The sequence below is a fragment of the Sesamum indicum genome, linkage group LG3 (genome assembly GCF_000512975.1).
Source record: "Sesamum indicum cultivar Zhongzhi No. 13 linkage group LG3, S_indicum_v1.0, whole genome shotgun sequence".
NCBI lineage: Eukaryota > Viridiplantae > Streptophyta > Magnoliopsida > Lamiales > Pedaliaceae > Sesamum > Sesamum indicum.
In genome coordinates, this window is record NC_026147.1 from 6,235,021 (window position 1) to 6,246,980 (window position 11,960).

The 11,960-nt window shown below is 34.2% G+C and overlaps 1 protein-coding gene across 1 annotated transcript; it reads left to right on the forward strand.

Moving 5' to 3' along the window:
* On the forward strand, nt 1,910-4,997 carry LOC105157500. Its single transcript, XM_011073905.1, has 5 exons — nt 1,910-2,136; nt 3,008-3,403; nt 3,538-3,626; nt 3,771-3,862; nt 4,720-4,997. The coding sequence occupies exons 1-5, from the start codon at nt 2,008-2,010 to the stop codon at nt 4,995-4,997; spliced, it is 984 nt and encodes a 327-aa protein (XP_011072207.1). The 5' UTR covers nt 1,910-2,007.

The following is an 11,960-nucleotide window of genomic DNA, read 5'->3' on the forward strand; positions in this document are numbered from 1 at the left end:
TAATTGAAAATAGACTAAACTGCTCATTTTAAAGTTTGAAAAGGGTAAAATTGTTCAATATTCCATTTCGTGGACCAAATTTGAGCGTTTTGGAAGTTATTGGACTAAATTTGAAAATGCACCATCTTTATTGACTAAAATTAAATGTGGACAAACTTAATGGACCAAAAGGATATTTTTTCCGATTAAGTAATAACATTTTTAAAATAAAATTAGGTATTTTAATTTTAAAAACTTGTAATATATTTAATAATCTTAAAAATTTGATATTTTCATATTAAATTTTGTATAGTAATTCAATTTGATGAACTAATTTTTTTTATACATGAATACTGATGAATAATATTTTAAAGTATTTATCATACTTTTTCTCAATAAAATATAAAAAATATAAAGAATTAATTAAAAACAATGTTGATAGGGACTTTTGTCTATTCAAAGAGGATAATCGCTAAAAATGCATAAAAAAAATTATCCTATGTGAATGTTCAACGCGTATAGAGCACTCTCCATTTTTTCTGACGAATAGGGTTTTTTGGTTATTCTATTAATACATATAAATACTTAGCAATTTTTCTAAAACACAGGGAGTGATATGCAATTTTTCCAAAATATTTTGATAAAATAAAATTATAGAGTTTATAAAATATTATTAATAACAATTTTGTAACTAGTATAATTAAAATTGAACATTTTTTTTAAAAAAAAATTAAAAAAAGTTAAGAGTTCCTTCTTTTTAAAGGAACTTATCAACTCATATTATCTTTTTTTTAAAGCATATAAGCCCATTTCTATCAAACAATTTCTAACATTATAACAAGTTTTATAAGTATATATTAGCTCATCCAAACACCCATTTTCAATAAATACATATGTTTTTTTTCGCGGCTCAAAAGCTGTTAGCAAAATTACCCCTTTTCATTTACTTTTTGTTTGGTCAGTTTTCAGAATTCTATTCCACAGTGTTCCTACTTTTGCCGTTTCAATTCTCTTCTCTACGCACCAACCATTTGAGTTTCTAATTCCTAAAATTAAAAATACTGAAACCATTAATTGGTGATTTTGAAGGTGCCACTGCCAACATTAATATAACTGCAGTAAATAATAAAACTCTCATATTAAGGACATGAACTATTGAACGATGAAAGTTAATCGAGAGAAATGACTTATTTATCCCGGAAAAGTATTATTTTAGTCCGCTAAGCATGTCTAATTTTAATTTTAGTCCGATAACTATGTCCATTTTGTTTTAAATCTAATAATTTACGAAATTTCTTATTTTTAGTCCTTTCTCAGATTTTCGGACAATTTTACCCCTATGAGTGCATATGGACTAAAACTGTCTGCCTTTCAAAAGTTGCATAGGGATAAAATTGTTCAAAAAGCTGCCAGAGGACTAAAAGTAAGTAATTTCGTAAGTTACTGAATCTAAACAAAAATGAACATAGTTATTGGACTAAAATTAAAATTAGGCATACTTAGCGGACGAAAATAATACTTTTCCCTATTTCTCCCCTATATCTCTTTATTTATCTTTGTTCCTGTTTTCTTTTTTTTCTTTTTCTTTTTCTTTTCTTTATTCACTAAGTAGTCATATAGTTTTCAGTTTCCTTCTTGCTCATTGGGATAAAAAGTATTAAATCTGATTCCTTTAACGTAAGGATATAGTAGGTACTAGGATTACTATTATATGAGGAAATCTAAAATGTTGTTAGTGCAATATATTATATCAAATTTGACTTTTGAATTTTGAACAATCTTATTAACTATATATTCCTGTTCAATAAAAAGGATTATAGTAATAATATTAGTTTGGTAGGTAGGTCAGATTTTGAGAATTTGAGATAGTGATAATTATTATTGGCATGGGTGTGTGTACGTTACATAAAAGAAGGAGGGTAGTGTTGGGTTTGTAAGAATCATAAGAAGAAGAAGGAGGAGGAGGAAGAGGGTAGTGTTGGGTTTGGAAGAATCATTGATCATTAATCTTAATTGCATTTCATTAGAATGCCATCGTGGTCGGGGTGGGGGTCGTGGTCGTCATCAGCTTCCTCTTCTCCAGCGCCGGTTCAGTCAAATCTCGAAAGTTTTCTTCATTCTGTGACTCCCCTTGTCCCTACCAAACCACTTTCGCTGGTATGTACAACACTTAACTTCATATATATATATATATAAGAAATAATTAATAATCACAATCTTTTAATTTCTGTGCGCTCTCATCATGATCATGATGATGTCTATACGTGATAAATTAACATTAATCCACACACATATCTCAATTAATATGTATCATGTAGGCTTTTCTGTTTTCCGGGAAAGGTAAGTTGCATTAAGTAAAAAGAAAGAAAGAAAATTATAATAATTCGATCTTCCGGCGGTGTCTCCCTTGACAGGCCAAGGGATACGTCACAGTCTAAATAAAGCTCGTGTACCGATCGATCTAGACAAGGTGATGCTATGAATTCGCTTTCTAATATCCTTGACTATTACTAACGCCATGGTGGTGGGTGTTCGTTCCGTGTGTTTAATCATCTGAGATTGCTCTTCTTCCAAATGAGGTTAACACATGATGTAATGTCTGTATTCCAGTCTCCGGACTCGGTATATGACCCTGAGGTGTATCTTCTGCATCATCTAGCAATTGTAGAGTAGCTTTTCTGTTTTATGAAACATATATATATGCTTTTGTTTTATGCACGAGCGCCTACACCATTCTCTTAATTATATAATTTGATAAAACTGATGAAAATCCCCGTTTCAACTTTTATTTTTTATTTATCTATCAACAAATTAATTAATTAATCCAGTATGCATCCTACATATTAATTAATATATCTAATTAGGATTTAATTGGTAGCTTATGCATTAATTAATGTATTAGGAAATTATAAGTCGGATATATAAAAATATAAATTAGTATAATCTCAAGTTACAAAAACAAAAAAGTGAACCCAAGAAGTACAACAGAAACTAATCAATTTATTTGTTTGAAATGCGACGTCGTCAGAAATCATCAGAGGAAGCAAGTGGGAATGATGAGAGTAGTGTGGAATACTTTGTTCTTGAAGATGTTTGGCGATGTTACGATGAGTGGAGCGCATATGGTGCAGGAACTCCTGTGCTACTTAACAATAACAGGAGTACTACTAGTAGTGATGGAGGTAAGAGTACTACCCGGGTTGTCCAATACTACGCTCCATTTCTATCTGCTATCCAGCTCTACACGAACGTCAGCTGTCATGAGACCACACCAATAGATTCTTCAAGTAATAATATGGATGACGTTGACGTCCACCTCCACGAACCAGCTGCAGCGGCAAGGGAACGGAATCCTGTCGCCTACCCTTACTTCCAGTACTGCGAGACTATTTCTCCTTACTGGAGACTTCCTCTGGTGGATAAGGTATATATATCTATATCTATATACATCATCATCAGTTAAGTAACATTCTCATCAACTCTACGGATCAATGTCTATATATATATATATATATTTACTTTGTAATTAATATTATATTATTATATAACTTATAATAGATTGCTGAATTGGCTGCTGACGGCTTTCCGGGACTTATTTCACTGAAAAGCATTGATTTATCTCCAGCAAGTTGGATGTCTGTTGCATGGTAATTAAGAATTAATTAGTTATTTATTTTTGTATCGAATATTTATAAATGTTATTTGGAATCATTAATGGTGTTGGTTTTAATTATTAAATAATAATGTGTAGTTTACTACTAATTTCGGGAATTTAATTAATTAATTGGTAGGTGTCCTATATATCACATTCCTTTTAAAGGGAAGGTGGAAGACTTGTCAACATATTTCCTTACATTTCACACATTATCCTCCAGTTTTCACGGTACGTATCCATTTCATGATTTTTCCCTTTATTCTAATTATTGGATTGTTTCCACATAATATATATGGTTTTGTTCTCCTTCTTTTGAATGAAATGAATTCACCCTTAACTATGGAGGTAGTATTACAAACACCTTTTCCATTATTAAAATCTTCAAACATATATAAAAAAAAAAAAAAGTAAATGTATTTTAATTACCCTTCTTATAATATGTATATCATGTTTCCCCTTTCAAGTCAAAATATCAAATAAATATGAAACCAAATTCTTTTCATCAACAATTTTAGTCACGATGTCATGTTTGGGAAAAGTATTATTTTAGTCTAGCTAAGTATGCCTAATTTTAATTTTAGTCCGATAACTATGTCCATTTTTGTTTAGGTCCAGTAACTTACGAAATTGCTTACTTTTAGTCCTCTGAGAGATTTTCGGATAAGTTTACGCCTATGCAACTTTGAAAGGCAGTTTTAGTCCATATGCACTCATAGGGGTAAAATTGTTCGAAAATCTGTTAGAGGACTAAAAGTAAGCAATTTCGTAAGTTACTGGACCTAAACAAAAATAGACATAGTTATCGGACTAAAAATTAAAATTAAGCGTACTTAACGGACTAAAATAATACTTTTCCCGTCATGTCATGCAAGTGTTTTTTCACTTTTTTCCCTCTATATTATATCATTATTTTTATAGTCATTTTTTTATAAATCTAATATGAACTTATTATTATCTATACTTTATTAAATAATAAAAGAAATTATAAATATTATATTTTTAAATAATATTAAAAAATTATGCACACATATAAAAATGTGCCAAGCATATATGATTAATTTTATTGTTCTTATCTAATTATGTAGATTATACTCAAGGAAATTACAATCATGTTTCTTTTCCATTTGTGGTGGAAGAAGCAGTACATGCCAAATCTGAAAATAAAATTTCACTCCCTCCTTTTGGACTATCTACTTTGAGGATGCAAGGAGATATTTGGATCAATCACGTTGCAGGTGATTATGAAAAGCTCATCAATCTTTATTGTGCAGCTGACTCTTGGTTGAAGCAACTGAAATTTCACCATCGCGATTTTGATTATTACCAGAAAATCAATCATGAGGTGGCTAGTATATATAATTAAGTGATTGTGATAAATACTACCGTTGCTTTTTTTTTTTTTTTATATGGTTAAACAACTAATTACATGCTTTTCTGTATACATGAACTTGATGAATCTTCTTTTGCAACTTTATAAATAGTGAACATAGGGTTGTCACTATTTGCTATAGAATTTTGCTAATAATGATAGTTGTAGTTAGCACCTAAGTGTTTTCTTCTTTTTCTTTCTTTCTTTTTTTTTTTTTTTACTCACACGAGCTATACTTTTATACAAACTTAATTGTATTTGCTGTCATATATATATATAAAAAGAGCGATAAAATAAAGACCATAAAGATAGGGATGGCAAATCGTAACCCGAACCATCAAACGTTTTAAAAGTGATCAAAATTTGCTTATAATCTAGAAATTTTTAATTTTTTTTTTAAAAAAAACTAACTAGGCATGTTTTAAACCTGCCACATAAGCATAACATGGAAAAAAATTGTATGATAAAATTTTGACTTTATATTATGTAAAATAATAATTTTACTTCTTTATAATTTAATATTATCTATAAAATACTAATTCTATTTTTTATAATTTTATGTACTTTTTCTTGCGGTGATAATACATTTAAATTGATTTTCGTTTCAGTACTCTTTCTTTCTGTTTATGAAACTAATATTGGGTTATATATGTTATATTAATTTATAATATATTTTAAAGTGTATAAGATTATGTTGAAAAAATAATTGGTTTCAAGCAATCGAAATGACGTTTTGAAATATTACAATCGGATTTAAGAAATCAAAAGCAAATAAAGCCACGTTGGAACAAGTAATATAAAGCAATTAGAAACGCTATTTACGACAAGAAATTTAAATCGAAAACTTACAACGAGAATTGTATCGTAACAATTCTCAGTCCAATTTGAAGTCGTTAATTTTTAACCGAATCGCAGAATTACTGCTTGCCTTGAAGAAAATATACGCCCCGTATCAATAGTGCACCGGGTTCAACGTAATTTCTCCCAGGATAAGACGGTTACAGTTCTTTCGATTTTAACACTATACCGAAGAAAACCTCGAACAACACTCAGAAGCTTGTCGAAACAAGAGACTCAAATACCAAAATTTGAAAGAAATACGAATGCCAAGTGAAAAGGGCAATCGAGAGTGTTTAGGGAGAAGTGAGAATGTTGTATATATTCTCAAATGAAAGAATGCAAGCCTTTATATAGGCTTCCAAAAATCAGCAATTAAACACGACAATGAAGACAAATTGATGGCCATGAATTTCCATCCAAAAACCGAAATCTGATTTTGAACAAAATTGTTGTTTCATCTCATATTGAATTGCAAATTGAAAGCAGCAATTCAATTTCTTTTTCAAGCAGCAAAATGGGTTTTGCTGTTTTTTTTTTATCCTCAATCAAGCACATTCAATAGCAAATGAAATGAAGAAAATTGAAGGTGAATTCAATTGCTGCTGCTGTTACAAAACTGTGGGTTTTAGCTTTTGAAAATTCAAATTCAACAATCCCCCACAAACTCATAGATTTGAACTCAAGTTTCCATAACTTGCTTTCAACAATGGTACCTTCCGGTTTGAACCACTATCTAAGTGATCTAACGTCAGTTGTCACCAGGTTAAATAGAACTAAGCCTTGAATTTAAGCCTGTGAGTGTGACAACGTCTGTCAGTAACAACAAGCCACCAACTTTGTGTTGATCTTTAGGGTTGACACTTAGGCCATGTGTCCTGATCCTGTTCATGAATGCTTTCAGGAATATCCCAATTCCTTAGTTGCGGCCAAACAACTACATTCACTTAGTTGGGCGTCTCTAGGGATCCACTCCTAGCATCTCGTCTTATAAGACTTGACCCCATTCAGAGATAAACTCTTACTATACTTGCAGTAGCAGCACCTTCCAGAGTTTCAGGGGATAGACTCTAGATACAAAGTATCAGTCTATTTGGTGCTCCGACATACCCTTACGACTTGTTGATACCACATTGAACCTTCTTTGTGGGATCTTCACTCAAAGGTTGGGTTGCCGTCGTAGATATATCACTCATGGGTTTTCAGTCCCATCCCCAATCTGGACTTATGAAGTATTTACGACTCCTCACCTTTGCTATTGTGGTTTGACTATCACAATGTACAGCAATCGGTGAAAGAGGCTGACTTACAATGGGAAGTTGTGATAACAACCCAAATAGCCATTCTGCCTCGGTACCAGTCGTATCTAACGCACATAACTCGGCTTCAAACGTAGACCGGGTTATCAAAGTCTGTTTTGCAGACTTCCAGGAGACTGCTCCCCCACCTAAGGTAAAAACATATCCTGAGCACCTATTACTCCCGGAGTTTTTGGCTATCCAGCTAGCATCATTATATCCCTCAAGAACAACAGGGAATATGCCATAATGTATGGCCAGTGACACCGAGCCCTTTAAGTACCTTAGTACTCTATCCAAAGCACCCCAATGAGTTTTGTCAGGACAACTAGTGTATCTAGCCAGCTTAGAGACAGAAAAGATATATTTGGTCTCGTGCCTTTTGCCAGATACTGTAAGCTCCCAATAATTTGGGAATACCTTAGCTGTGCAACCGAAACACCACTTTCATTTTTGAATAAAGCTACAGAAGGATCATATGGTGTTTTAGCAATTCTACTGTTTTGATAACCAAATTTCTCAATTATCTTCTCAACATAATGAGACTGAGAAATGGCTATTCTATCAGTTGACCGAGTCAACTTGATACCAAGAATCACATTAGCCTCACCCATATCCTTCATTTCAAACTTATTTTTCAAAAATAACTTGGTTTCGGTAATAATATCTAGACATGATCCTATTAACAGAATATCATCCACATACAGGCATAGAATTATCATTTTATCTCCTTTAACCTTGCAGTATATACACTTATCATTCTCATTTACAGTGAAGCCAAATGCAAGAATAGTTTTATCAAACTTTTCATGCCACTGTTTGGGTGCTTGTTTAAGTCCATATAGAGACTTAACAAGTTTACAAACTTTATGCTCGTTACCATGAGCTACAAACCCCTCAGGTTGATCCATGTAAATCTCTTCTTCGAGTTCACCATATAAGAAGACTGTTTTCACATCCATCTGATGAATCGGGAGATTATACACCAAAGTAAGTGCTATAAGCACCTGGATTGTAATCAATCGAGCTACCGGAGAATAGGTATTGAAATAGTTTATTCACTCCTTTTGTTTAAACCCTTTAGCCACCAATCTGACTTTAAACTTATCTATGGTCCCATCAGGTTTCAGTTCCTTTTAAAAATCCACTTACATCCAATAGTAGTACACCTCGGAGGGAGATCGACTAGCACCCATGTTCCATTGGAAACAATGGAGTCCATCTCACTTTTGACAGCTTCTTTCCACTGCTTGGCTTCTGAAGAAGCCATAGCATCTTTGAAAGTTATCGGATCATCCTCGATGTTGTAAGTGACAAAGTCACTTCCAAAATCCTGGACGATCCTAGCTCTCTTACTCTGTCTAGGCTCATCTGACTCCTCATAAGTCTGATTAGAACTACTAGGACCAACCCCCACATTTGACATCTTTTCCACATGTTCAGGAATAGATGTGGAGGCAAGTGAATCATCAAGCGAAAAATTAGAAGGTATTCCTGTTTTTAAAGGAAATACAGCTTCTAGGAATACAGCATCACGAAATTCGACTATTGTGTTGACCTCAATGCCTGGAATTTTTGATTTAATAACCAGAAATCTTAAGGCAAAACTTGTCTCCACATAGCCCAAGAACACAACATCGACAGTCTTAGGACCCAATTTCTTTCGTTTGTGGTCTGGGACTAGCACTTTTGCTAGGCACCCCCACACTCGAAAGTATTTCAGGCTTGGTTTCCTACCTTTCCACAACTCGAAAGGAGTACTCGTATTGTGTTTCAGAGGGACTCTATTCAGAATATGGCAAGCCGTATTCAAAGCTTCTCCCCGCAAATACTTTGGTAACCCGGAGGTTAGTAGGAGACTGTTAACATATCTTTGAATGTTCTATTCAGCCATTCCATTAGACGAAGGGGAATACGGGGGAGTCTCTTCATGAATAATGCCAAAAGTCTGACAATATTCATTGAACTTACTCGACTCATACTCTCCTCCTCTATCGGACCTTAGTCTTTTAAGTTTCTTACCAGTTTGGGTTTCTGCTTCATTTTTAAACAAAATAAATTTATCTAAGGCTTCATCCTTATTTTTCATGAGAAACACATAACAGTATCTACTGCAATCATCTATAAAGGTTATAAAATATCGTTTGTGGTCCCTGGTAAAAAATCCATTGAACTCACAAATATCAGTGTGAACTAAATCAAGTATTTCCGAATCCCTTTCAATTGACTGATAGGGTTTCCTAACTTGTTTCGCTTCTATACAAACTTGGCATTTGTGATTTCGTTCAATATTTTGACTAGGAATTAAATTCAAATTCATCATTCGTTTGATCGAATTGAAATTTAAATGACCTAACCTACTATGCCACAAAGTAGAAGATTCAACATTCAATATAATAGAATCAGAAACATCAATTTTATTATTATCAACTCGAACTTTGAACAAACCATCGTCTAAGTAGCCTTTACCAACAAAAATACCAAATTGTTGAATTAAAACTTTATTAAATTTGAAAATCAATTCATATCCTTCCCTAACTATTACAAAACCACTAATGATGTTTCTTCTGACAGTGGGTACATGATGAACTCTTTTAAGGACAGAATGCGCCCTGAAGGAAACTTCAAGTCCACGCTTCCTATCCCAAGTACATCAGCTGTGCTGGAGTTCCCCATACTTACTGTCCTTCCACTGATGGCCTGATAAGACACAAAGAGAGATTTATCAGCACAAATATGCACATTCGCTCCAGTGTCAATCAACCAATCATACGGTTCGTAAATAGTCAAGAGTTCGGGTTGTACAAATACATACCCATCAGTTGCTCCTGAGGTGCTAGCACTACTAGAACCTCCCACAACCATGTTGACAACTGCCTGCCCAGTCTTGGCCTTTTTATTAGGACAAAGCTTGGCCCAGTGTCCAACCTGCCCACAGTTCCAACATGGTTTGTTTGCTTTTGGTTTCTTATTTTTGGAGGCCTTGCTCTTATTGATGGTTTCGAATTCGAGTTGATCTTATTCACTTTCTGTTTGCCCACTATAAGATTGGCCCTTGGTTGATGTTCAACAGGCATCTTGTGCGTTTGATTTATATGTTCTTCCTCAATGCTGATAGCAATTATAAGATCATCCAGAGACAATCTCCCTTTCTGATGCTTGAGTGTCATGCCAAAATTTTCCCAAGATTTGGGAAATTTGTCCACTATGGACATGACCAGAAACTTCTCAGGAAGCTTCATCTCAGCATCAGTTAGAGCATGCTCAAGATTGATAATCTCATGAGTCTGTTCAGCTACAGACCGGTCCTCAACCATTTGATACCTCATGAACTTAGAAACAGAATACTTTTCGAGCCCTTGCTTTTCAGTATTATATTTCCGGTTCAACTCATCCCATAGAGACTTAGCAGTGTAAGAATCGGAACAATAGACATCGAAGAGCGTATTTGACAAGGCTGACAAAATCGCTCCTCTGCCTGATCCCTTTCTGTCCACTGCGCTATCTCAGCAGTTTTGGGATCGGTATCAGTAGGTTTAGGTCTGATCACCTGAATCACTGACAAAAGTCCTTTCATCGTCAACCAAATTTTCATTCGCTGTTGCCAGCGTTTAAAAAATTGGCCCAAAAACTTGTCCGGTAAACCGGTCAAGTCGACCTTTTGTGTGATTGGAATTGCAATAGAAATCGGCTCGGCCATCTTTAGTATTTTAGGAAACTAAAGTAACGTTTCAAATAAAGAGTTTGAAAATAGCGTTTTCCAAAACAGTTCCAACGACAAAATCCGTTTTTTTTCAAAACTGTATATTTTCGTCAAGATTGTTGGAAAAATAATTGGTTTCAAGCAATCGAAACGACGTTTTGAAATATTACAATCGGATTTAAGAAATCAAAAGCAAATAAAGCCACGTTGGAACAAGTAATATAAAGCAATTAGAAATGCTATTTACGACAAGAAATTTAAATCGAAAACTTACAACGAGAATTGTATCGTAACAATTCTCAGTCCAATTTGAAGTCGTTAATTTTTAACCGAAACGCAGAATTACTGCTTGCCTTGAAGAAAATATACGCCCCGTATCAGTAGTGCACCGAGTTCAACGTAATTTCTCCCAGGATAAGACGGCTACAGTTCTTTCAGTTTTAGCACTATACCGAAGAAAACCTCGAACAACACTCAGAAGCTTGTCGAAACAAGAGACTCAAATACCAAAATTTAAAAACAATATGAATGCCAAGTGAAAAGGGCAATCGAGAGTGTTTAGGGAGAAGTGAGAATGTTGTATATATTCTCAAATGAAAGAATGCAAGCCTTTATATAAGCTTCCAAAAATCAGCAATTAAACACGACAATGAAGACAAATTGATGGCCATGAATTCCCATCCAAAAACCGAAATCTGATTTTGAACAAAATTGTTGTTTCATCTCATATTAAATTGCAAATTGAAAGCAGCAATTCAATTTCTTTTTCAAGCAGCAAAATGGGTTTTGCTGTTTTTTTTTATCCTCAATCAAGCACATTCAATAGCTGTTAAAATTATGGCCCAAATATCTTACAGCCCAAATCACCCGGAGGCCTACCACCCGGATCCAATCCACTACCCGAACCCGACCTGGTTGTTGACTACTACTTAACTCACTTTCTAAACCCTAATCGGTCATTCCTCTCTTTCACTCCCTCTCTCATTCGCCGCGTCCCCTCTCTCTCTCTCTGTTCCTCTCATGGTTTTCTCACTGCCATACCTCTTCATATTTCCGACGGTTTCCCGAGCTAATCCGATGGCTTTAGGGAAACCGCCTAACGGCCTAACCACTTGACGG